Genomic DNA, 27,116 nt, shown 5'->3' with positions numbered 1-27,116 from the left:
GGGATCAAAGGCACAGCCCAGGGAATACAGTCAATGGTACTGTCATAGTGTTGTGGGGGGACAGGAGGTAGCTACCCTTGTGAGCGCAACCTAATGTATGTAGACTTTTGAATCACGATGCTTTACACCTGAAACTAAAACGACATTGTATGTCAGCCAGCTACACTTCAACTTTTAAAAATTTACACGTAAAATAATACACAAAAATCCATCGATTTTAATTAATTAATTAGCATTTAAAGTGCATCACGAGATGTCAGGAGACCCAGGTTCTCCTAGAGGCGTCAACACTGACTTAGAAGACCTCGGGGCAAGACACTCTCTGGAACTCACGTCCTGTTTTGCGAAATGGGACGGTGGAAGAGATAATGATAAGAACACCAATCTCGGTGCCGGGTGGACAGAGGGGACAGTGCTGTGTGAGTAATTGGACACTCTGGATACAAATGGTCACCATCTCAAACTTAGGTTAAAAAAAGAAGCCAAGGTCTGTGTTAGGTGCCAGAACCTTATGGAGGAAAGAACAAGAGCCTGCCTTCAAATTGCTCACAGTCTACGGACTTCAAGCTGTATTACAAAGCTGTAATCATCAAGACAGTATGGTACTGGCACAAGAACAGACACGCAGATCAATGGAACAGAATAGAGAACCCAGAAATGGACCCACAAACGTATGGCCAACTAATCTTTGACAAAGCAGGAAAGAATATCCGATGGAATAAGGACAGTCTCTTCAACAAATGGTGCTGGGAAAACTGGACAGCGACATGCAGAAGAATGAACCTGGACCACTTTCTTACACCATACACAAAAATAAACTCAAAATGGATGAAAGACCTCCATGTAAGACAGGAAGCCATCAGAATCCTTGAGGAGAAAGCAGGCAAAAACCTCTTTGGCCTTGGCCGCAGCAACTTCTTACTCAACACGTCTCCAGAGGCAAGGGAAACAAAAGCAAAAATGAACTATTGGGACCTCATCAAGATAAAAATCTTCTGCACAGCGAAGGAAACAATCAGCAAAACTAAAAGGCAACCGACAGAATGGGAGAAGATATTTGCAAACGACATATCAGATAAAGGGTTAGTATCCAAAATCTACAAAGAAACTATCAAACTCAAGACCCAAAAAACAAATAATCCAATGAAGAAATGGGCAAAAGACATGAATAAACACTTCTCCAAAGAAGACATCCAGATGGCCAACCGACACATGAAAAAATGCTCAACATCACTCATCATCAGGGAAACACAAATCAAAACCACAATGAGATACCACCTCACACCTGTCAGAATGGCAATGGCTCACATTAACAACTCAGGCAACAACAGATGTTGGCGAGGATGTGGAGAAAGAGGATCTCTTTTGCATTGTTGGTGGGAATGCAAGCTGGTGCAGCCACTCTGGAAAACAGTATGGAGGTTCCTCAAAAAATTAAAAATAGAACTACCCTACGACCCAGCAATTGCACTACTAGGTATTTATCCAAGGCATACAGGTGTGCTGTTTCGAAGGGGCACATGCACCCCAATGTTTACAGCAGCACTATCAACGATAGCCAAAGTATGGGAAGAGCCCAAATGTCCATCGGTAGATGAATGGATAAAGAAAATGTGGTATAAATGTATACAATGGAGTATTACTCGGCAATCAAAAAGATGAAATCTTTTCATTCGCAACTACGTGGATGAAACTAGAGGGTATTATTAAGCTAAGCAAAATTAGTCACAGAAAGACAAATATCACATGACTTCACTCATATGAGGACTTTTAGACACAAAACAGATGAACATAAGGGAAGGGAAGCAAAAATAATATAAAAACAGGGAGGGGGACAAAAACATAAGAGACTCTTAAATATGGAAAACAGAGGGTTCCTGGAGGGGTTGTGGGAGGGGGCATGGGCTAAATGGGTAAGGGGCACTAAGGAATCTACTCCTGAAATCATTGTTGCACTATATGCTAACTAACTTAGATGTAAATTTAAAAAAATAAATTAAACAAATAGAGAACAGCCAAAAAAAATTGCTCACAGTCTAGTGGAAAAATAAAAATGGAACTAGAAAAACATTTGCAATGTAACGTGTTAAGGGTCAGTCTAACATATGTGGAATTCTTTTTTTTTTTTTTTTTCAACGTTTATTTATTTTTGGGACAGAGAGAGACAGAGCATGAACGGGCGAGGGGCAGAGAGAGAGGGAGACACAGAATCGGAAACAGGCTCCAGGCTCTGAGCCATCAGCCCAGAGCCCGATGCGGGGCTCGAACTCACGGACCATGAGATCATGACCTGGCTGAAGTCGGACGCTTAACCGACTGCGCCACCCAGGCGCCCCTATCATATGTGGAATTCAAATAAATATGACTTATCTTCCCTATAATGGGATGAAGGTTGGTTATACACAGTGATATGTTGCTTGGGTAAATCAAAAGGTCTCAAATTAGGGGTGCCTGGCTGGCTCAGTAGTAGAGCATGAGACACTTGATCTCAGAGTGGTGAGTTCAAGCCCCAGTTTGGGCAGAGCTTACTTTAAAAAAAAAAAAAAAGTTCTTGGGGTGCTGAGCCTAGGTGGCTCAGTCAGTTGAGCTTCCGACTTCGGCTCAGGTCATGATCTCACAGTGTGAGTTCGAGGGCAGCATCGGGCTCTGTGCTGACAGCTCAGAGCCTGGAGCCTGCTTTGGATTCTGTGTCTCCCTCTCTCTCTCTGCCCCTCCCCCACTCATGCTCTGTCTCTGTCAATAAATAAATAAATAAATAAATAAATAAATAAATAAATAAACAAACATTTAAAAAAAAGTTCTCAAATGAGTTAGCAGAATATAAATTTAAAGCTTCAGACAATCTCTTCCAAGTGTTTAGCTTAAAAAAGAAAAAAAAAATGTGTGTGTGTGTCTATACTTTCATCCACAGCCTTTTGCTTAGACCCAATTTTCTTACAGCCATTTTAGTTCAACAATTTAATTTGTGAATGTATTAATTTACTAACTGAATTTAACGAACTCATTTCCTGTTTAACCAAAAGAAACCCCGGGATACCTGGAGCAAAGAGACTTCCTGCTGGCTGGAATGCAGTCTGCAAGGAAGAAAGGCCATGCATGCTGGGGTTGGTGGAGATCGATACTCTCTGTTTACACAATCATGCCTCCATAAATATTATTCACAGCCAAGCTATTTAGTCGACTATGATTAAGCTTTGTTTCTTTTTCAGGGCTTTTTTTTTTTCTTTTAACTTTCCTGGAGTTAATTATTAATGAAAACAAATACATTTCTATTTGTTTCATTTTCCATGTCCCTCTAATAAATTCATTCTTCACCATCACTAAAAGTGTAAATTTTCCTTCTATTCTTTTCATCTCATTTCTTGGAGGTATCCTTTCTGGGGCCTTCTGTCTTCCTGCCCCAATCTTTGATTACTCTCTACGCCTGTTGCCAAGCCACCTGTCACCCTGGGATTTCCCTTCATCATCATCATCTTGGAGATTCTCTTCACTTCTCACCTGTGTCGAATATTCTGTTTCCAGGATCACGTGTTTCTTCGTTGATTCTCTCATATTGATGTACCACATCCTCCAAGAGGTTTCCTGAGAAAGCATCCACGGGTAGGAAGTAAGGGTTGTAAGATTTCACCACCTGTCTGAAAAGGTGCTTACTTTACTGAATTTGGAATTTGGCTAATATGTAAAACCACAGGTCATAAATAACTGGAAAGTGTTCCTCCACTGCCTTCCAGCATAGCTGATGAACAGCGCCTGCCATTTTGATGATTGTTCCTTCGAACGTGACCTGTTGTTGTTGTTGTTTTAAATCTCTGGGAGGTTCTCGTAAACTTCCTCTATTTACTCAATGATCTTAAATGTCATAACTTCTTTCTCATCCGTTATGTTGGGCTCTCAATGGGCCTCTTATTTTTTTTTTTTTTCAACGTTTATTTATTTTTGGGACAGAGAGAGACAGAGCATGAACGGGGGAGGGGCAGAGAGAGAGGGAGACACAGAATCGGAAACAGGCTCCAGGCTCTGAGCCATCAGCCCAGAGCCTGACGCGGGGCTCGAACTCACGGACCGCGAGATCGTGACCTGGCTGAAGTCGGACGCTTAACCGACTGCGCCACCCAGGCGCCCCTCAATGGGCCTCTTATTCTGGAGATCTAGGCCATTCAGTTCTGAGATAGATGATTTCTTAAATTATTCCTTCATGGGGCGCCTGGGTGGCGCAGTCGGTTAAGCGTCCGACTTCAGCCAGGTCACGATCTCGCGGTCCGTGAGTTCGAGCCCCGCGTCAGGCTCTGGGCTGATGGCTCAGAGCCTGGAGCCTGTTTCCGATTCTGTGTCTCCCTCTCTCTCTGCCCCTCCCCCGTTCATGCTCTGTCTCTCTCTGTCGCAAAAATAAATAAACGTTGAAAAAAAAAAATAAAAAAAAAATTATTCCTTCAATGATTGCTTTCCCTCCATCGTTCTCTATAACTCTTCTGAGCTGCATATTAGTCCTCCTGGGCTAATTTTAAAAATAATTTCATGTTGGGGCGCCTGGGTGGCTCAGTCGGTTAAGTGTCTGACTTCGACTCAGGTCATGATCTCACAGGTTTGTGAGTCTGACCCCACATCTGGCTCTCTGCTGTCAGCACAGAGCCTGCTTTGGATCCTCTGTCTGCCTCTCTCTCTGCCCCTCCCCCGTGCATGCGCACTCTCGCTCTCAAAAATAAACAAACATTTGAAAAAATAAAAATCGTTTCATGCCTCTATTTTCTGGCTTTTTTTAAAAAAGGATATTTCCTCAATATTTCCCCAACACTTTGATTGAAGTTCTTGGTTTCATATTTTGAAGATTCTTTTTAAGCTTATTTATTTTGAGAGAGAAAGCTTGAGTCAGGGAGGGGCAGTGAGAGAGAATCCCAAGCAGACTCTGTGCTTTCAGTGCAGAGTCCAATGCGGGGCTTGAACTCAGGAGCCATGAGGTCATGACCTGAGCCAAAGTCAGACACCTATCTGCCTGAGCCACCTGGGCCCCCACCGCCCCCCCCAGCATCTTTTTTTTTACGTTAAGATTTTGTTTTGTTCTGTTCTCTGTGCCATTTCTGTATACTCTGATTTCCCTTTATCTTGTTTATTTGTTTGGTTTTTATCTTTCACATTAGAGTTTCTTCAATTACCTAGTGATCCTTGACAGTGCATTCATGATTAAGACAGAGGCACTAGGGGCACCTGGGGTGGCTCAGTCCATTAAGCATCTGACTCTTGATTTTGGCTCACGTCACGATCCCAGGGTTGTGGGATTGAGCCCCGCATCAGGCTCTGTGCTCAGCGTGCTCAGCATGGAGCCTCCTTAAGATTCTCTCTCCCTCTCCCCCACTTCTGTGAGCTCTCTTTCTCAAAAAAAAAAGGCTGAGGCACTAAAATTGTCTGAAAGTCCCGTGTTCATGAAACAGTTCACGAAACAGGCTTCTCAGTTGGTGAGCATTACCATAGAGGGCTAATTTTCACTGGGGACTCTCAGCTCTTAGTACCTGTCACGTGTTGAACAGTGGGCCCCCAAAAAGATATGTCTACATCCTCATCCCCACAACCTGTGAATATGACCTTATTTGGAAAAACAATCTTGGCCGCTGTCAGTTACAGACTTTGAGATAAAACCATCCTGGATTATCTGGGTGGGCTCTAAATACAATAGCAAGTGTCTGCAAGAGACCCAGAGAGGAGAGGAGAAAGTTCTGTGAAGACAGTTGCATCCACAAGCCAGGGAACGCCTGGAACCCCGGAAGCCCGAAGACGCAAGGGAAGAAATGCTCCCTCGAGCCTCCAGAGGGAACATGGCTCTGCTGATCCCTCGCTTTCAACCTTCTGACCTCCCAAACCGTGGAAGCATACATTTCTTTTGTTTGAAGCCACAACGTTTTTGGTAATTTGCTCACAGTAGCCCTAGGAAACGAATATAGTATCCACAGGAATGTCCTCCTGGGCTGGTCAGTCTTCCCAAAGAAAGATCCTCCAATCTACTGGTGGTAGGGTATTAGCTTGGCTAGGAGGATGTTAGCGCCGAGGTGACAAGGGGGGCAGGTCTCACCATCCCCTAAGTCGTCTTTACCTAATTCCGTTTTTCAGCACAGTACTTTGTCTAAGCTATGCTTAGCATCCCAGAGTTCAGAGTTTTTCTAGATTAACCCTTTAAGATGGTGTATTCTTCATGTTTTGTTTTGTTTTAAGCATTTCCTGATGCTTTGACGTCTCGGGGCCTTGCTGATTCTGGACAGACTGCCCCTCCCAGGCTAGCCAATTCTTAGACATAGTAAACTATTCTCCTGCCAGTGCACCTTTGATCTACAAGCCAACCAATCGAAAACCTTTACCTCAACTACCTACTTTACCTTGCTCCCACAGGGGCCACTATTCCTCTGCCCTAATCATCTGAGGCCATATAGCAGACAATTAGAGACAGTCCCTATGACCCGGGGCCCACTGAAATTGTTAAACTAACCAATCCTAAACCCGTTTGACTATCTCCTCTGTTCCTTCCTGTGTCCGCCACAATAGGGGCTCTGGCCGTGCTGTGTATCCGTACAATGTAATAAAATGACAAGGAATGAACTTTTGGGGCGCCTGGGTGGCTCAGTCGGTTGAGCATCGGACTCTTGATTTCGGCTCAGGTCATGATCTCACGGTTCGTGAGTTCAAGCCCTGCACTGGGCTCTCTGCTGTCAGCACAGAGCCTGCTTCAGACCCTCTGTCCCCCGTCTCTGCCCCTCTGCCGCTCACACACTCTCAAAAATAAACAAGAAGTTCTGTATTGTGACTGTATTGGTGGGAGCATAGGTTTATACACTTATCAGAACAGTTTGATAACTGTGCCCTTAGAATGGGTGCACTTTATTACATGTAAATTATACTGTAAAAAATTAATTATGTCTCAAATAAAATATAAACAACAACCAAAGTGCCCAATAAGAAGGGACTGGTTATGACGCAGCCATTCAAACAACTTAGATTTTAGCAACATGGCAAAAATGCTTTGCTGTATCATGTTTTGTGAAAAAGGCAGAACAGAAAATTTTATTTTTATCATGTGTTTGCCTATGCAAATTCTGTAGGCAGATGGATAATGTCCAGCTTTTTTTTTTTTTTTAAGTGGGTTGATTTTTTTGTGTGTATATTTAAAAGCAGTAGATAGAGGGGCGCGTGGGTGGCTCAGTCGGTTAAGCGTCTGACTTCAGCTCAGGTCATGATCTCATGGTTCCTGAGTTCAAGCCCAGAATTGGCTCTCTGCTGTCAGCACAGAGCCTGCTTCAGATCTTCGGTCTCCCTTTCTCTCTGCCCCTCCCCCTCTTGTGTTCTCTCTCTCAAAAACACACATTAAAAAAAAATTTTTTTTTTAAAGCAGTGGAAAAATGGTTTAGAACCCAGAATCTCCACTGGATTGCCTGGTTGCCTGAGTTAGGGTTCAAATTTGAGGTGTCACTTCCCTAGGTGACCTTGAGCTCTAACCTCTTGGAGCCTTAGTTTCTTGACTATAGAAAGGGCATAATAATAGTACTCATCTCCTAAGATTGTCATGAGGATTAAGTGAATACAGGTGAAGAGCTTAGAACAATAAAAATAGTAAGGACTTTATAAATGTTAGCTATTATTTTCATGAGACAATGATACTGTCTGGACAATAAAAATGTGCACTGGGACACCTGGGTGACTCAGTCGGTTGAGTGTCCAATTCTTTTTTCTCTTTTTAATGCGTCTTTATTTTTGAGAGAGCTAGAGACAACGTGTGAGCAGGGGAGGGGCAGAGAGAGAGAGGGAGATACAGCATCCGAAGCAGGCTCCAGGCTCCAAGCTGTCAGCACAGAACCTGATGTGGGGCTTGAACTCATGAACCGTGAGATCATGACCTGAGCTGAAGTCGGACGCTTAACCGACTGAGCCACCCAGGTGACCAGGAATACAGGAATTTATAAGACATACACTCTGACCTCAGGAAGCTATAGCACTGTTTCTCAGTTGCCAGGGCGGGGGGGGGGGGGTGCGGACGGAGTAGGGCGGTGGAGCAAGGAGCAATTTTTGCCACCAGGGGCCATCAAGCAAAATATCTGGAGATATTTTTGATTGTCATGACTCAAGAAGGGTGTGCTACTGGCATCTAGTGGGTAAAAGCCAGGGATGTTGCTAAAAAATCCTGCGGTGCATAGGACGATTCCCCCCCACCCAACAAATAATTATTAGGCTCAAAATATCAGTAGTAACTGAGCAACTCTGAGTTAGGGTCCAACAGGGGAAAAAGATAGATATGTGCATACAAAATGTGCAAATGTGAGACAATAGGGAAAAACATGTTGTTGGTATCTGCCCCTGGTTCCCCACACAGAGCCCCCAAAACCCTCGTAAATGCCTAAGTGATGGGAGCACTAGTACCTGTGGATGAGCTCACGGATGGAAGCTGGTGACCAGAAAGAGAAAGCCTTACATAAGAAGCAGCTTGGAATTTCCAGCCTTGGCCCCCTCCCCCTTCTCTAGCGGGAAGAGGGGCTGGAAATGGAGCTAATAATTGATCATGCCTACATGAGGAAACCTCTCTAGAAATCCCAATAGCAGGGGCTTTAGGGAGCTTCCACGTGGGTGAACACATCCATGACGCCCAGGGACAGAAGCTCCTGCATTCAGGACCCTCCCAGACCTTGCCCTATGCATTTCTTCATCTGGCTGTTCATCTGTATCCTTTGTCATAGCCTTTGATGAAGTGGCTAATGTATGCAATTCCCTGAGCTGTAATTGCAAAGTAATTGAACCGGAGGAGGGGACTGTGGGAACGAACCTTTGATTTGTAGCCAAACAGAAGTTGAGGCTAACCTGGGGACCTATCCTTACAATTGGCATCTAAGTAGGGTGGGGGCAGGCTCGTGGGACTGAGCCCTTACCTGTGGGGTCTGACAGAGTCTCCAATTAGCTAGTGTCAGAATGGAATTCAACTGTAGGACACCCAGCTGGTGTCAGAGAATTGCTTGGGGCGGGGGGGGGGGGGGGGGGGGGAGCCCACATCTGCTGTCAGAAGTTTGTGAGTGTGGCAGTCATGTGAGAATAAAGGACACACGCAGGCAGAAAAGAGCTGGGTTTTCCCCCCAAACAACAAAGCAGATAATCAAAATTGAAGTACATACTCAAATAAAGACAAGAACAGGAAGATTACAAGAGTCTGGGCCCAGAATGCAGGATTCCCCGGAACACCTGGCCAGGAAGAGAAGCCTCAGTGAGCTTCCGGATTTGTGACCCAGTGGGCATACTTCAATGATCTTCAATTTTTAGCTTATTCTATTGGTATTTCAAAAGCTGAAGTCAAAAGCTTTTAAAAGTTGAAAGGCTTCATTAACTTCTGCATTACATGATCAGTGTGAAAACCCATTCAGAGCCAGTCCAAATACATGCAGTTGATACTATTTTATTTATTTTTCGAGAGAGAGAAAGCACAAGTTGGGGAGGGGCAGAGAGAGAGAGAGAGAGGGAAAGAGAGAGAATCCCAAGCAGGCTCTGCATTGTCAGCGCGGAGCCCGATGTGGAGCCCAGGAACTGTGAGATCGTGACCTGAGCTGAAGCAGGATGCTTAACCGACTGAGCCACCCAGGTGTCCCCTAGTACTATTTTTTAATGCAACCTGATAAAGAGTTGAGCCAATTTAGAAATCTTGAAAGTACATTTTTAGGTGGTGACAAAAAAAAAAAAAAAAGTTACATGGTAATATTTTGGTTCTAGATTAAAACTGAACTACGTCGGGGAAAATATGCCAATGTTTTAGCAGTGGGTAGAATGTGAGATTACAGGTGGTTTTTGCTTATCTTTTGATGCTTTTCAAAATTTCCCTAGTGAGGAGCATGTATTACTCTGGTAATCAGAAAAAGAACAAAGGGAAGGAACAAAGGAGGACTGACTAAATGAAAGGGGAAAGCGGTGGAGGCTGTCTGGTGCGGGTGTCCAGCATGCCCACAGACACAGTAGGGGGCAGGGGTAAAACTGATTAAATAATTTACTCCCCCTCCACCCTTCTCTGAGGCCCTTCCGACTCAGGGTTCACAAAGCTTCTACCTCTACATTCATGCTTTTCTCCTTCTTCCTTCCGTGTCTCCTGTACTGAGTCCCTTTCTGCTTTAGTGGATGCGGGGGGGGGGGGGGGGGAGGGGGGCAGCACAAAAAACCATCACCTATTTTCAGAAACTGTTTATAGAGGCTTGGTTGTGCCAGGTGCCGCAGGGGCCGTGCCCATGGGCTTACACCTACTCCTTCAAACTTTCTCCCTACCCCTTATCCTCGATTTAAAAAAAAAAAACAAAAAACTAATTTGAAAGATTTTTTTTTCTTTCTGATCAAAAAAAAGTAACATCTGTTCACTGACGAAAAATTGGAATACACACAGGAGACTCAAAAAAGAACATAAAAATCATCTCTGGTACTACCATCCAGAGACATCCATTATTAACATCTGGTTTATACGTTCCCAGTCTTTTTCCTATTCATGGATACACAGATAGAACATGTGCTTCTCTTCTTTGAACAAAACCGGACATCTATATTCAATGTGCAAAAAAATATTCAATGTGTTTATTGACATATATCATGCCTGTAGTCACGTGCATAAAATGCACGAGTCTTAAAAGTGTACAGCTTGATGAATTTTTAATATAAATACCTATAATATAACTTATTTTCTGTATGTGGCAATCTATTGTGAACATTTTCTACACGATTAGATGGTCTTCTACGGCATAATTAAATTTTTTTTAACATTTATTTATTTTTTAGAGACAGAGAGAGACAGAGCATGAGCAGGGGAGGGGCAGAGAGAGAGGGAGACACAGAACCTGAAACAGGCTCCAGGCTCTGAGCTGTCAGCACAGAGCCCGTGGCGGGCCTCAAACTCACAAACCGCGAGATCATGACCTGAGCCGAAGTTGGGCGCTTAACCAACTGAGCCACCCAGGCGCCCCCTACAGCATAGTTTTTAATGGCTAAGTACCAGTATAGCGGTCATCATACCAACATATAGCAGCTTGCTTAATCCATCTATCATTCTTAGAGATGTAGGTTGTTTCTATTTGTTATTCTTGTATCTGTTTCCTATTGCTGCCGTAACAAATTACTACAAGCGGTGGCTTAAAGCAACACAAAGTATCTTCTTACCATTCTGGAAGTTAGAAGTCTCAAACGGGTCAGCAGGGCTGTTTTCTTCTAGAAGCTCTAGGAGAGAAGCTGCTCCTTGCCTCCTGCAGCTTCTAGAAGCTGCCAACGTTCCTTGGCTCATGGCCCATCATGCCAGCTTCTACTTCTGTCATCACGTCACCTTGCCTGGCTCATCCTCCTGCCTCCCTCCTGTAAGGACCTTGGTGATTAAACTGGGTCCACCCAGATAATCCAGGAAAATCTCCCCATCTCAAAATCTTTCATTTAATCACATGGACGAGGTCCCTTTTGCCACATGAATTAACACATTCTCGGGTTCCAGGGATTAGCATGGGGTCATCGTTGGGGGAACATTATTCAGACTCCTACAACTATCAACAGTCCACTCACCCATTTTTCCTACCTCTGGTGTTCCTTTTCACCTCCCTCTTACTTTAGTGACTACTAGTTTGCAACCCCATTTCCATTCCCCAAATGTTTTGCTTTTGTCTTTACACAACGTCCTTCAAGACATAATTTACTCTTAGGACCTCAATGATTGTTTCCGATCTACTGACTTCTAACCCCAAGCACCAGCCCTTCCCCAAAGTACCAATCAAGAATGTCTAGTTTCCCTTGGATATCTCCTCATGTTAAAAACTAAATGTTTTTAAAACTGGACTCGGGGCGCCTGGGTGGCTCAGTCGGTTGAGCATCCGACTTCGGCTCAGGTCATGATCTCGTGGTCTGTGAGTTCAAGCCCCGCATCAGGCTCTGTGCTGATGGCTCAGGGCCTGGAGCCTGCTTCGGATTCTGTGTCTCCCTTTCTCTCTCTCTGCCCCTCCCCCGCTCATGCTGTCTGTGTGTGTCTGTCTCTCTAAAATAAATAAACATTAAAAAAATTTTTTTTAAAACGAATGGTGTTTAAAAAACAAAACAAAACTGGACTCACGACCCCTGTTCCAACCTCTACCCCACCTTGCTACACCAACTCAGCTTCTACACCTGACCTTGGTTTGAAAATGACCCACTCTCACTCAAGCTGGAGACATAAGACTCAACCTCCATCTTTCCTCTCCTCTGTATCTAATAAGCCACTAAATCCCATCAATTACTTAGGGATTTAGCATTCTTCTAATAGGGCCACCTAATATCTTGACTGTTCTTGACTGTTGCTGGAGTGTGTAATCAGAAACCCTGTTCCCATCCAAATACAATGCTTGCAGGGATGAACTATCTTCTTCAGCAACCCTTCTAAGACCGCCCCTTCCTAGGATACCATCTTTCCCCTCCCCCTCTCAAGGAAGTAACCCATAATTAAATATCCACTGTATATGTACACTCAGCTTTTTCAAGCATTTTAAAATTTAATCTTTAAAGTATGGTTTTAATGCTTACAGAGGAGGCAACTGAGAGGCTAAGGAACTTCTACAACGTGATAGAGCTAGTAGGTGGCAGGACTTGAACCCCTCCCCCGCCCCGGTCTGATAGATTCCATTGCCAGCCTTTCACTTCTGTTCCACAAGGCCTCCCTAGAGTTCATGCCAGTGGTTACAAAACTTGCCTGTTCATTAAAATCACCTAGGGAGGGGCGCCTGGGTGGCTCAGTCGGTTAAGCGACCGACTTCGGCTCAGGTCATGATCTCGCAGTTCGTGAGTTCGAGCCCCGCGTCAGGCTCTGTGATGACAGCTCAGAGCCTGGGGCCTGAGCTGTTTCAGATTCTGTGCCTCCCTCTCTCTCTCTGACCCTCCCCCGTTCATGCTCTGTCTCTGTCTCAAAAATAAATAAACGTTAAAAAAAAAATAAAATAAAATCACCTGGGGAACAGAATCTAAGGCCCCACACCAGAGCTACTAATACTATCTGAAGGTAGGGCCCCCAAATTCGATTTTTAAAAATTCTTATAGTCTTCATTTGACACATATAATTTTTTACTTATTACTAATTAGTATATTTATTTTTTTTAAGTTTATTTATTTTTGAGAAAGAGAGAGACAGAGCATGAGCAGTGGAGGGGCAGAGAGAGAGGGAGACACAGAACTGGAGGCGGGCTCCAGGCTCTGAGCTGTCAGCACAGAGCCCGACACGGGGCTCAAACTCACGAACTGTGAGATCGTGACCTGAGCTGAAGTCAGAGGACCAACCGACTGAGCCACCCAGGCACCCCTATTTTTTTTTTTTAATATTTGTTTATTTAAGTAATCTCTACACCCAACATAAGGCTCAAACCCACGGCCCCGAGATCAAGAGTCACACGCTCTACTGGCTGAGCCAGCCAGGGACCCCACTAGTATGTTTAAAATACATGTTTTGGGGCGCCTGGGTGGCGCAGTCGGTTAAGCGTCCGACTTCAGCCAGGTCACGATCTCGCGGTCCGTGAGTTCGAGCCCCGTGTCAGGCTCTGGGCGGATGGCTCAGAGCCTGGAGCCTGTTTCCGATTCTGTGTCTCCCTCTCTCTCTGCCCCTCCCCCGTTCATGCTCTGTCTCTCTCTGTCCCAAAAATAAATAAACGTTGAAAAAAAAATTAAAAAAAAAAATAAAATACATGTTTTGTTCTCTGAACCAGGATAGGAAGTGCTGCACTATTTATCTTGGTGACCCATCTGGTACCTTAATAGAGCAGGCACTCAAAGTATTTGTTGGTTGCTTAAATGCTAACCTGAGGTGCGCGGTGAGCTATACTGTTATAAGAGTTCTGAGAATAAATATACCAATAACAATAATAACAGCTAGCACTCACTAAACCCTCTTTATATGCCAGGCCCTCACTGTTCTAAAAATGTACACGTATCCACTTCCTAGGACTTTTCAATAACTCTAGGAGGCAAGATCAGAACACAACCCGCGGGGCCCCTTGTTCAAAAAATCATTAAGAATTTCACATGGTGACAACAGAGCATTAAACCAAGTGAGGGGCCAGACGTTCTAAGCGCCTGTGTGACTGTACAGGTCTCATGCCCACGGCTAAGACTCTTATGCCCATTTTACAGATGAGGAGACCGAGGCACAGAGGTCTCAAGTAAACATTCCCAAGATCACTAAGCAGAGAGAGCAACCTTAGCTAGGGAAGGCTTCCTTGCACCCTCTAATCCTCTCCAACCCTCCAAGGTTTGGCTCAAATCCTCCCTTGTCTACTAAGCGTTCTCATAACTAAGCCAGGAAACACATCTCTCTTCCTTCTCTGAGACTTTAGCTCCATACGGTTCTTATGGCCATTTTCATAGTCCCATGTTAAACTTGAAATGCCCAGGGGAGGGGAGCCCCAAAATTAATGTAGTCCAATGAACAAATTAACAAGAGTACCACCTTGAAGACAGAGAGGGACGAAGAGGGAATTCCAGGTGGGGGACAGGCCTGGGACAGGCCTGGGACAGTGATGAGCTACTTCTGCAGGATACAGTGACATGGTTGGCTTGATTGGACCAAAGGTAACGCATGCGGTCCAGTATGAGTAACACTGGAAAAGAGGGTGAGGTAAGTTATAAAGCACGTTATAACACAACTAGACAGTCACTTCTCACAGGCCAGAAGAACATGTTGCATGCTTAGTTATGCTTCGTCCATTTCATAAATATTTGAGCACCTACCACGGCATGAGACACAATTTTAAGCGACAAACAAGACAGACATGATCCCTGCTCTTGTGGAACACGCATTCTGGCGGGGGTGGGGTCAGAGAGCAGCAACAGATCATTCCGGGTATCGAGAAGTTCTGAAGATAATCAAGTAGGGTCCTGTCACAACGAGTATCTTGGAAACTACCTGAGATGGGGTGATCGAGGAACGCCTCTCTGAAGAAGTGACATCTGAACTGAGAAGAACAGGAAGGAACGACCGGGGGAGAGTGACCCAGGCAGAAGGGACAGCAAATGCCAAGGTCCTGAGACTCACAGATCAAGGTGTGTCCAAAGAACCACAAGAAGGCTAGAGCCTAGTGAGCAAAGGGCCCGGCCACAGGGAACAAGAGAGGTGTTTTATGATAATAGCATTTCTGCCCTGCTTTTCCGTGCAAATGATCTCTTTCCTAAATTACTTGGACGAAGTGTGATGTGGCAAGTCAGGAAGATGGCAATAATATTTTGCCCCATTACTAAGCAGGGGGCACTCAGTTCTCCAGGGGTTGTATTCACCTCCGTTCTTTCTCAGTGCTGAGGAAGCCACGGTTTGACCCCTCTGAGGTCAGTTAGCTTTGCTCAGGAGGAAAGGGCATCAGGCCACAGCCTGACTGCTTCTCCCCCTGCAGCCAGTCTTCTCACCCACAGGCACCGTGGGCTGCGTGACTGGGTGGGGACACGCCAGCAGGTCTGTCCCTTCACGAACACACTTGCTTCAAAGATGCCGGTGAGCGTCTCCTGGCACAAGACACTTGCAACGAGCACTTTGAGGAGAGGTTCCCATTTATGTTCAAAATCGCACAGATTCCCCCCATTTCACGGATCCAAGAGGTTAAGTAACGTGTTCAAGAGCGCACGGCAGGAAGTGGCAGAGTAAGACGAAAACCCAGTTCTCTTTAATTTCAGAATTTGTCCATCGGACGTGAATATTCCTGACGTTCAAAAAGTTACACAGAATAACATATTAAAACCTGCGGACACCAAGTACAGCTCAAGAAATACAACTCGAATGGGGTGCTTGGGTGGCTCAGTCAGTTAAGCATCTGACTTTGGCTCAGGTCACGATCTTGCAATCTGTGAGTTCGAGCCCTGCGCTGGGCGCTGTGCTGACAGCTCAGAACACAGAGCCCGCTTCGGATTCTGTGTCTGCGTCTCCCTCTGCCCCTCCCCAACTCATGCTCTGTCTCTGTCTCTCTCAAAAATAAATAAACGTTAAAAAGGAAGGAAGAACGAAGGAAGGAAGGAAGGAAGGAAGGAAGGAAGGAAGGAAGGAAGGAAGGAAGGAAGGAAGGAAGGAAACGTGAAGCCCCTGTGTACCTCTCCATTCTACCAGACCACATGGCCTCCAATTTCTCCTACTTGGGAAACACTGCAGATGCCATCACATCATCATCCATTCCCTAGTGTAAGCCAGAAGTCAAGTAGGCACCAGTGCTCCCTCCCTCTTCTTCCAATCAATTACCAAGTTCAATTAATCATGACATCTATTCCTATTTCCACTATAACCTCCCCTTCTCGCTTCTACATATATCATCTCTTATCTGGATTATGGCGATGGCCTCCTAACTGGTCTCCCTGCATCTCCTCTCCCCTCCTTCCAGTCTAATGTCCACATTATAACCACTGATTTTAAGACCTTAAAACAGCTGCTTTTGCTCTTAGAATACAGACAAAATCATACGCTTGGCACACAATGTCTCATATGCTTTTTCCTTTACTCAACACTCCCAACTTTATCTCAATCCCTTGCTGTCTGTGCTCTGGGGGTATTGGCCTTCTTTCAGTTCCTTATAATGCCCGTGCTCCTTCCTTTCACAGGGCCTTTGCACATGCTGTTCCTCCCTTCTCCATCTGAATAACTCTTCCCTTTCTCAGGTAAGCTTTCCCTGAGCCTCTGACTGGATCACTCTTCCAACTTTACATTTGTTTATGAGATTCATTAATTAAAGTCTTTCTTTCCTAATAAGCCAAAGACCAAGAACTGCTTGCTTAATACAAAATAATGCTTAATAGGTAATAGCCAATGCATATATAACATATGTAACAGGCCAAGCAGTGTTCCTAGCATTTCACATGTATTAACTCACTTAAGATCTCCCAAAAAACCTATATGAAGTAGGTACAATGATTAGCCCCATTTTACATATAAGCAAAGTAAGTCACATAGGCGAAAATGTGGCACTGCTGGGAATATGAACGCAGCAGGAAGTTTCTGGAGTCTGTGTGCTAAACTCTCATGTTATGGTGCCTCACTAGCATTTGCTGAATGCAGGATAGTGTGGAGTGCTTTCGATAGGGACTAGACAGCGCCATCAGTAACCTTAGTTCAATTAAAAAAATTATTTCACTTGGGTTTTGGTAAGGATCTTACCAAACGACTGGAACTTTGCGGCAAAATGTATAACTTCCCAGCATTTTATTCCAGCTACTTTAAAAATGTGTTTGCCCTCACTGGTATTATCATATTGAGCAAACTGCCGGAGGGCAGGAGAAAGTTGGATTGGAGTGAGGCAAAACTGTGGATCATTTGCAGTATGGATAATCCACATAAGGACAACTCAAAGGATTTTCCTGCACGTTGTCTTACTTAACCTCCACTGACTCCTAATAAAGTTACACACACAGTTCAGTTCTCCTTCAGTTAACAGATAAAGCAAAGGCTGGGGCTAGGTGGGCTGCTAAGCCATAGGAAACCAACCAACCAGTCACAGGATGGGGTGACTGGTTGGTTTCACACTTTCAGCTTCTGAACTGCAAAGATAGCTCTAGCAGAGAAAGACCTCTTCTTCTTTTAGGGATTAAAGGTAGCTAACCAACCTTCCCTAATTCTAGAGTGGAACCTCTCAGGAAGGATGGAGTTCCTCCTAGGTTTTCCCAGTTTGGCTAGAGTAGGGTAATTATTCTGCAAGCTCAAGCTATATGGTAAAGAGCTCCACAAACTAGCTACATCCAATGAACCCTAACTCAATATGGTGAAAATGTAGTAATTCAGGAAATTCTTCACCAGGAGCCTATGTACCAATCTAAGAGGAAGTCAGTGTATGCACGTTTTCTTTATGTGCATTTTGCTACAGAAAGACTTTCATTAGTTTCTTGCAGGATTTGAACTAAAAAAGGCTAAGAACTACAATCCTTTATGCCTGCGAACACATTCTTTCTGGTTTAAGAGTGTGCGTTTATAGGGGTACCTTCCCAGGTTGAAACACCTGGTAGCTAAGGATAAGGGCATCCAAATGCCCACCCCACCTTAGTTAGGCCTCAAAACCTATAAATAAGGCTAAGGGAACTGGATTAGCATTCACCTCCTGGAAGGGGAGGCTGCGTGTAAGGCCAAGGGCAGTCAGGAGCGCTTATGGTCAGTCCCCAAGCAGGCCACTAACCGGCTGCGTAATCTTGGACACGTTGCATACCCTCTCTGGGCTTCAGTTTCCACATCTGCAAACTGGAAGTTGAGCTGCATGGTCTTCAAGGTCCTTCCCAGCTGAGAGCCTGGTACCAAGTAGGCCTGGCCAAGAAAGCAGCTTCCTGTGGGCGCGGTGCAGGGCTTTAACGGTCCCCCCCGCCTCCCCCGCTAGGGCCCGCGAAACCCTCCTCGACACGCCCCTTGGAGTGACGGCGCTTTCCCAACCGCAGCCCGAACATGGCTCCGCCCCTTCCCGGGGGCGTCCCATCGTGCCCCGCGCCGGGCTCCTAAAGCAGCGGGGCGCCTCCCGCCTTTCCGCGGCCCCGACCCCGAACTCCTCTCCCCAGTTCTCCCGGGCGCCCTATCCTACCAACGTCTCGTGTCCCAGCCAATCACGCGGGCCAAGAGTCTCGCCTTTGGTCCACCCTCCTCCCAGCGCTCAGCCGGTCTGAGCTCAAGGCCTTTACCAGGCCAACCCAATCAGCGGCTGGCTCTCGCCTGCCCCACCCCAATTTCCCCTCTCTTTAGCCAACCCTCGCGCCTCGTTCCGCTGCCCGCCCAGCCAACCCGGGTCTTGAAACCAGCAGGCGAATGGGCGCAGGGCGGCCCTTCAACGCTGACCGCCTGGCCAATTGGGGATTCCGCGTGGCCAGGAGGGCAGCCAATCAACATGGAGCGCGGTGCCGCCGCGGAGAGGTCCGGCCCGAATATCCCTCCGCCTTCCTCCCTCCCTCTCTCTCCCTCCCTGCGAGCCGCCGTTCACTTACTGCCTCCCTTCCTTCTTTCTCCCTCCGCCACCCGAGCACCAGCCGCGCTCTGAGCTACCCCCGGGGTCCCTCCCCCGCCGCCAGAGAAGCAGCTGCCGCCGCCGCCAGCAGCAAATTAGGAGGGAGGAAGGAAGGAAAGGAGGAAGGAAAGGGAGCCGGGGCGACTACCAAGAGGGAGCCGGTGAATGGGCTTGTGGTGACCCCCGCCCCCCACCCCACCCTCCCTTCCCACCCGACCCCCAACCCCCATCCCCAGTTAGAGCCGCCGCCCGAGAGGCCGGACCGTCATCTTAGGAGGAATCCCCGCCACCACCTCCGCCATGGAGCTGATCACCATCCTCGAGAAGACCGTGTCTCCCGGTAGGACGCGGGGGCCGGGGGTCGGGCTGAGGTGACCGGGTGGGGGGAGGGGAAAGCCTGGCCCCTCTGACCCTGTCCCCTTCCCGCTTTCCTTCCCCCCCAGATCGGCTGGAACTGGAAGCGGCGCAGAAGTTCTTGGAGCGTGCGGCCGTGGAAAACCTGGTGCGTGCCACCCCGCCGTCCCCCATCCCGCCGTCCACCCATCCCCTGCGTGCGGGCCTTCCCGCCCTCCCGGAGGCCCAGGCCTCGGGAACCCACCCCGCCCCATTCCGTCCCCCTCCCCCCCCGTCCAACCTAACCCCGCCGTCGGGAAGCCGGTGGGTGTGTCCCGCCCCGGGCCCCGGCAGCTGGCCAATGGCGCGGCGCGCCGGGGTGACTGCCGCCCAATCGCCGCGCGGCCTGAGGGCGGCGGTGCAGCGGGAGGGAGAAAGAGGGAGGGAAGGGAAGTTAGGTTGCGCGGCGCTGCGTGTTCAGCAAGGGTGGGGGTGGGGGAGCCGGGCCTAGGGGCCATGTGGAAGATCGGAGCCCAGCTGCCCGCCCTGCTCTGACCCGGGCCGGCTTCTCCTTCCAGTCCCGTGCCCCCTATGATTCTCTCCACCTACTTCCCAGAGTCTATCCTTTCCTATGTCCCTTGGTTGTGTGCTCATGGCCAGGCCTGGTACCCGAATACCTCCTAACCCATTCCGGCAATGTTTCTCCCTTTTCTGCCTGGTTATTCCTCCATGGGTTATTTAGTTTTGGGTTCGGAGGGGGTTGGGGTTTTTGGTTTTTTTTGGTTTTACTTCGATGGGTAGAGACTGATCTGTATCCATACAGCGGGCTGAGGCTCATCCTTGATCGGGCCTGTTTCCAGATGAAATCACAGAGGAAAGTTCCTCATTTTAATATTTTCAAGTTTAAGGGGTATAGAAAAAATGAAGATGAGTCCACTAGACCGGATCTCTGCATAAAAAATGTGTGATGGATGGGGTTGAAACAGCCTCTGTGGCAGTAACGATTCTCTTTGAGGTCCCTCTTACTGGGGGGGATGGGGAGCAGGTGGAAAGGTAGTTGATACTTGACATCTTTTAAAGGTAATAGAAAATAAGCCTAAATAACGCCGTAACCAAATGTGTTCCTTTGTTGTTCAGACAAAATATAAACAAAAAAAGTGACAGGGCTTATTTTATACAAACTGCCTTAAATCCCTCCCCCCTTATGTGCTAGTTTTTACTACTCTTTGTATCCTTAAATTTTTCATAGAAAGGGTTTTTTTCAGTAGTCAAGACCAGTAATAATACGTCCATTTGGGGTATGTTCCTGTTTCTGCCTCTGCTAATTGATATGCGTTTTGTCTTATTCCTAACATTTTATTTCCGACATTCCTGATATTTTTTAGTGGTATATAATTAATAAAACCTTTAAGAATTATCTTCTGCTGTGACTGCAGAACTTGTTAGTGGTAAGAAATTGTCTGCTTTGGTTTTTCCTATTGGAAAACTTTTCCAATTGGACAGAGCTCTCTGTAGGGAAGAGGAGTGTGTCTTAAAATTTGTAAACAAGGAGTAGTTTAGGGGTCCTGTGCGTTACAGAAGATTGAGTACGCTTTTCAGAAATGCACTGTTTGGTGGACAGCTCAAGTCCAAAATATATAGGAGCCTTTCGTGTGTTAACTGTTGACTCTTAAACATAAAATCATTTTTCTTGGCAAATTTGCCTTGACATTTTTATCTTTCAGTTTTCTCCTGTTTCCAAATATTATGAGATTTTCCAAGTTGTCTTTTTTCATTGTTCCCCTCTTGCTGAGCACTTCAAGCTAAAACAGAGGACTAGCCTTCTAAATCTGTTTTAGGTTTTTAAGTATTTACCTCTGTTATACAAGATTACCTGCCTATGTGAGGTCAAAAGCCACCCTGAATATTCATCTTGGACTAAGACTTTTTTTTTTTTTTTTTTTTTTTTTTAGAGAGACAATTTTACTTTCTACCCTGTCCTAACATATTGGTTCATTTATTAAGTGTTTATTGAGTATCAGGCATTATTACCTAGAAGAATCCTTTGACTACTAGACTGTCAAACTTATTTTTTCCTGGGAGACCTAATAGGAAGATTCAGGCACTAAGAATTATGTTGGTAGGAAAATCTGTACTCTTCCTTGTTAAGTGCTTAGTCTGCAAGGGAAGATGGATGACTTCCTTGTGTACCATATAACATTTTTATAGAAATCTCGAAGTAGTATTGTAGCATTTTCTGAGACGTGATATGTCCTGAAAAACTTAAGTTTCCCCCAGCATTGTGGTGCTCTGGAAGCTATCCTCAATCGGTGAAATTCCTGAAAGAGATTTTCATTCACAAATGTATCTTCTCTTAATAGCCCACTTTCCTTGTGGAACTGTCCAGAGTGCTGGCAAATCCAGGAAACAGTCAGGTTGCCAGAGTTGCAGCTGGTCTACAAATCAAGAACTCTTTGACATCTAAAGATCCAGATATCAAGGCACAATATCAGCAGAGGTGGCTTGCAATTGATGCTAATGCCCGACGGGAAGTCAAGAATTACGTAAGTAACTTCATTTCCTTTTGGTCGTGTTAGCCCTTGGGAACAAGAAACATCCCTTCACCCCCACCCCATCCTTTCCTCCTGGACCCCCTGCAAGAAACATCTTGATCAGTTTTGTCGTTTACATAGGATGGAGCTGACAGTGTATTGGTTTCTGAGATCTAAGCCTCACTTAAAGATAAAAATTGTATGTGATTAAAATTTCCTTTCTCAGTTCAGCTTGTCTGTACTGTGCCCTGATTTCCCATTAATGAATGCATTGGAATTTTTTTCAGAACTAAGGTAAACTGTAGCGGTTTGGGGAACTTGCATTAGATGCCACAACTTGTAGAATCTGTGAATTGACATAGTATATGAATTGGTGGTTCCTAAACTTGAACTATCCGAATCACTTAGGAATGTATAACAGTAGTATATTTCCAAGCTCCCTCCAGAGATTCTGTTTTGGAGTTAGGCTTGAGTATTTTGTAAATATTCCTGTCTTCCAACATGATTTTTTTTTCACAGCCAGCCCCTGCTCTTGTTGAAGTTCTGCTGTAGATAATTCTCATTGTTGGGTGATATAAGGCATGGCACAGTGTGGTGTTCAAAGGGGAACTAAATGGTGTCCTGGGTCTTTCAAGCCCAAAGAATTGGCAAAATAGAGTATGATGTTAATGATGCTTTTATCTACTTAGCAAATTAGGAAAACCTTAAGAAACATCTGGCCTTTAATCAGGGCGTTCAAAGAGTGGACTGATGAGGTTTGAGTAAAGTAGGATGTCCCTTGCATCATGGAGTTCTTGTGACTTTGTTGTTGAATTAAAATCCATAATGCTAGCTGCAGCGAAACATTCAAAATATACGGCCAGATGTCCTCCCCACCCACCCTACTTAATGAGGTTCTTAGTGGTCTGTCTTAATGTGGATAAGGCACCAAAAACGGTAAGTCAAGCAGTTGGTCCTTGGTATTTAGGGGGAAACCGGTGGGGGGCGGGGGAGGCGGGATTCCTAAATGTGTACTTGTACATGTCATGGTTCTACACATCATCTTTACTGTTTCCTGGTTTTAGGTGTCAGCATTAGGTAAATATGTGCCCCTTGAGGCAATAAGCTCTCTTTCAAGTTATATATCCCTTCCCTCTCCAGTCTTACACGAAGGTACTTATGACTGGGAACTAGATTATGAAAGCCAATTTATTTTGAATCTTTTTTGGAATATGTAGAGCTATTTCTATCCACATTGGGTCTGCTTATGTAATAACATTATAATCTTCCCTTCAGTAATTTGATACAAATGAAGCTCATTCATCAGTCACTGGAAATCTTGGTGCGTGTAGTGCCCATTCAGTTTCTCTTCTTCCTTGAATTACGCAGTAGTAAATGAGAGGAGACCTGATTAGAACTGTAATTGACTCTTTTTGGCACATCACTCTTTTAACACTTTTTTAAATTTGGGTGAATTTTGTATATGCATTGTTGAACCCTTCTGCATGGAAAAAAAAGACCAGCTGATATGGCCTTTTTTCCCTTTCGTAGTACCTCTGGTAATTAGTACTTTCTCAGTGTTGATGGTTATTTCTTTTTTGAAATGTGGGTCTTGGACACAGTTGAGAGCTACTTCATTATTCTTCTTATTTCTGATAATGAATATAATCATTAGGATTACCCCAGGTCAAAAAAAAAAAAAATTTCTGTACTTAGGAGTTAGACATTTGTGACCCCTAAATCACCTCAAGTAATATTAATGAAGAGTTTTCCAGAAGCAATTTAAAGGAGAAAAGATAAAGTTACAATGGGATTCGGTGCTCTCTGCATCTGTACTAGGAGACGGTGTGGCATAGTGGAAAGGCACCTTGCACTGGAACTCTTAGTCGGACTTGGGTTGATACCTGTTCGGCCCCTGCTGTTTTGGACCGGTCATCTCATCCCCACTTGCCCACTCCATGTCTTCAGTGTGCAGTTTGTCGGTGTACCATTCTAGCTCTGGTAACCCTAGAGAGCAAAGCCTTCCTTTAGAATCAATCAGAACAGTTTGTTACTGGGCAGAGCTGTTGGCAGTGGGGATAGGGGATGATATACTGTATAGGGGAAGGATGGGGAGTTCATTATTATTAGCTACAAAGCAGGATACTAAGTGACCTGACCCAGTCAGCAGAGCTGGCCTGAATATCTGGCAGCTAGTCTTTGTCCTGTGTTCATGCCAGGAACAGTTAACTGTTTGCCTTTTGAGTGCACTGGTGATACTTAGTGAGTTCATTGACTGAATTAGCTGATTGTGGTAATGATTAACTCTGGGTCAGTTGTGGCTTCATCCTTTATCTGTACCTGTGCCTTTACCCTTTACATAAATCCTTGTATGATTATCATTTCAAAGAAGACCAGTTTAATGATAAGCAGATCTCCTTTTAATTGGCGTATCTAACTAGTTCTTGGTATCTGTTGAAAGCAGAGAGAAGAGTTCTCTGATTCTTGGGCAAACAAAACAAATCCTTCTAGATTGGAAGTTAAAGAAGGATTCATTCTTAGGTGTTGGTAACATCATTAACTTTGTGTCTGCGCTTAGTGATGTTCCCTGACCAAGGCCTTTCTATGAAAGTCATCCCGGGTGCTAAATTGCCAATGACCAGAGGGAAGAGGCTATGTTCCATGTTTCATGAGTGGGAAGATCTCTTCCCTGAATCAGGCTAGACCATGAATCAGACCCACTTGAATGCCCCAGAGTTAGCCTCATTCTAAAACCCCCCATTTTCTGTCCACAAAATAAGGCCGTGAGCATCCTCCCATTGTACCACCAACAAGGAGCCTGGAAGGTGAATTTTGTCATCCCTTGCCTTCTAACGTTGTCTCCCTTCTGACTGTTTTCTTACGTTGCATTAAACGTTGACGTGAGGTGTCTGGCTTTGGAGAATTCCATTTAGAAGCAGGGGGCGGTTAGTTTTGTTTCTCGGGTCTAGGATAATGTTGATTATGCAGGTATTAGTACTGAGGCTGGTTTTGTTTTTGTTTTTTGACAGCTGACTACACCATTTAGGCCTTTTCTACTTTCGCATGTTGCAGAAAATTGAGACTGATATAAGAGGTTTGGCGGTAGGCAAAATGTGTTCAAATATTATTAGAAATTGATATCTTTCATCTTGTTTTGTGTGTGTGCAGGTTTTGCAGACTTTGGGCACAGAAACTTACCGGCCTAGTTCTGCCTCACAATGTGTGGCTGGTATTGCTTGTGCGGAGATCCCAGTGAACCAGTGGCCAGAGCTCATTCCTCAGCTGGTGGCCAATGTCACAAACCCCAACAGCACAGAGCACATGAAAGAGTCGACATTGGAAGCTATTGGTTACATTTGCCAAGATATAGTAAGTACTGCCTTCTGTATCTAACACACATAGCTCTGATTCCCCCTGGTTGTCCCATGCATGGTACTACGATTGTTCTTTATCATACGATGGAGGAAACCAAGCTACTACAGAGTGTTTTTGCAAGTAGGACTGCTTTTTTGTAATCTAGACTTCTATATTTGGATAGCTGGCTTATCCTCATACTGCTAATCACGCCCTAACGTAAAGAGACTTGAGGGTCGCAAACTCAAAAGTAGAAATCTGTATGCTTGGAGAGGCATAGATTCTAGACTCTTAAAGGAGGATATTCTCTACCTTAGAACATCCCTGACCTGGATCCCTTTCTCAAGATCCTCAGTGTACCAAGGATGCTGTGTTGTTTTTCTTCATTTATTTTTTTTTTTACAGAAACAGTTTGCCAACCCTTGCTGTAGTTGGCTTAGCCACCATAGGCACAGCATAGTTTGTGAAATGCAGCCCTCCTGGGACTCTGGCTGCTGCTGAGGTTACCACCCTTGGTGTCTGTTTTCATATACAGACTTGATGAAGCAAAGACGTCCACAGCACTTTACCTGGACTTAGACTGCCTAGATGGTGTGCCTAGGTATTGATCCTTGGTCCTCAGAAGCTTTACTTCAGTCGGTACAGATAGACTAGAAAAAACACCAGCCTGCCATTTCCCTTTCACAAGAGGGGGAAGAAAAAGTCAGCATTACCTCATGTCCAGAGTCATCGTGCTAAGAAATCAGATGAAGTTGATGAGTTTAACTTGTTTCAGATTGATTTTGGACCACTAGACCTTGGGGTATTTTGCAGGTGATTTGTCCCTAAATGGAAATGTGTGGAAAGAGATCAGAGAAAGTCATGATGCTCACTCGAGTGATTTCACAGTTAAAAGGACTGCTGATTAGTCATGAGCTCATTATTTTACTCACTGCGCTTCTCTGCTCGTTTCAGGACCCAGAGCAGCTACAGGATAAATCCAATGAGATTCTGACTGCCATAATCCAGGGGATGAGGAAAGAGGAGCCCAGTAATAATGTGAAGCTGGCGGCTACTAATGCACTCCTGAACTCATTGGAGTTCACCAAAGCAAACTTTGACAAAGAGGTGAGTCTCTTTCGACAAAAAGGTTTAGAAGGTGCGGAGTAACAATTAAATGAAAGGGCTTTTTGTTTTGTTTTGTTTTGTTTTGTTTTGTTTTGTTTTAAGTTTTGTGATTTAGTGCACTACTAGGTGCACTCATTTCCATTCAAGATTTGTGTTATGTAAGAAATGGTCTTGGAGTAGGTGTTTGCCTTTTTTCATAAGGCTTTGGGGAAAATGTGATCTGAAGTGTTTCTAAGCTTAGGTTTTTCCTTCTGCAGATCAAAATGTGGATGTGCTCTGAGATTTTAAAAATACGACAGAAGTTGTAGAGCTTACTTCAAAAGGGCGGGGGGCACCTGGGGGGCTCAGTGGGTTGAGCATCTGACTTAATTTCAGCTCTGGTCATGATCCCAGGTCGTAGGATAGAGTCCTGTGGCGTGTCTGTGCTGAGCGTGGAGCCTGTTTAAAATTCTCTCGCTCTCTCTCTTCCTCTGTAAAGAAAGCAGGGGGTTGGGGGGTAACTGGCTGGCTCAGCTGGTAGAGCATGTAACTCTTGATCTTGAGGTCACATGCTTGAGCCCCATGTTGGCCATAGAATGTACTTGAAAAAAAAATTATAGAAGTTGAACTATTTCACACCTCCTTAGAAGGGTGCTTTTGAAAATTAATGTATAAAGAAAGTTTATCTTGCCTGAAAGTATTTCCCCCTATTACTTAAGTTCTGTTAAAATCTATAGTAACCTAACATTTACATCTTAACCATTGTAAGTGTACAATTCAGTAGTGTTAAACATATTCCCGTTGTTTTGCAACCAGTCTCCAGAACTTTTTCATCTTGCAAAACTGCAACTGTATGCATTAAACAACTCTCTGTTTTCCCCTTCCCAGGCCCTGGCAACCA

At 45.1% G+C, this 27,116-nt stretch overlaps 1 protein-coding gene and 1 long non-coding RNA gene across 2 annotated transcripts in view; one reads left to right on the top strand and one right to left on the bottom strand.

Annotated features, from left to right (window-relative positions):
* LOC147574322 (uncharacterized) overlaps positions 1–18,950 on the bottom strand; it is a 32,558-nt gene extending 13,608 nt beyond the window's left edge. Inside the window, exon 1 of the long non-coding RNA XR_015244113.1 lies at positions 18,123–18,950. This is a non-coding gene — a long non-coding RNA (uncharacterized LOC147574322). The remainder of the gene's footprint in view (positions 1–18,122) is intronic.
* A 131-nt stretch (positions 18,951–19,081) lies between these two features.
* The window catches only part of KPNB1 (karyopherin subunit beta 1), a 28,122-nt gene continuing 20,087 nt past the window's right edge, over positions 19,082–27,116 (top strand). Inside the window, exons 1-5 of the mRNA XM_086687136.1 lie at positions 19,082–19,272; positions 19,376–19,434; positions 21,626–21,808; positions 24,944–25,144; positions 26,084–26,236. Of these exons, the coding sequence (XP_086543262.1) occupies positions 19,233–19,272; positions 19,376–19,434; positions 21,626–21,808; positions 24,944–25,144; positions 26,084–26,236 (636 nt within the window). The 5' untranslated portion in view covers positions 19,082–19,232. The remainder of the gene's footprint in view (positions 19,273–19,375; positions 19,435–21,625; positions 21,809–24,943; positions 25,145–26,083; positions 26,237–27,116) is intronic.

This window comes from Puma concolor, chromosome E1 (assembly GCF_028749965.1).
Source record: "Puma concolor isolate L17-30 chromosome E1, mPumCon1.1.hap2, whole genome shotgun sequence".
NCBI classification, from domain to species: domain Eukaryota; kingdom Metazoa; phylum Chordata; class Mammalia; order Carnivora; family Felidae; genus Puma; species Puma concolor.
This window is presented reverse-complemented; position numbering and strand designations above follow the sequence as displayed.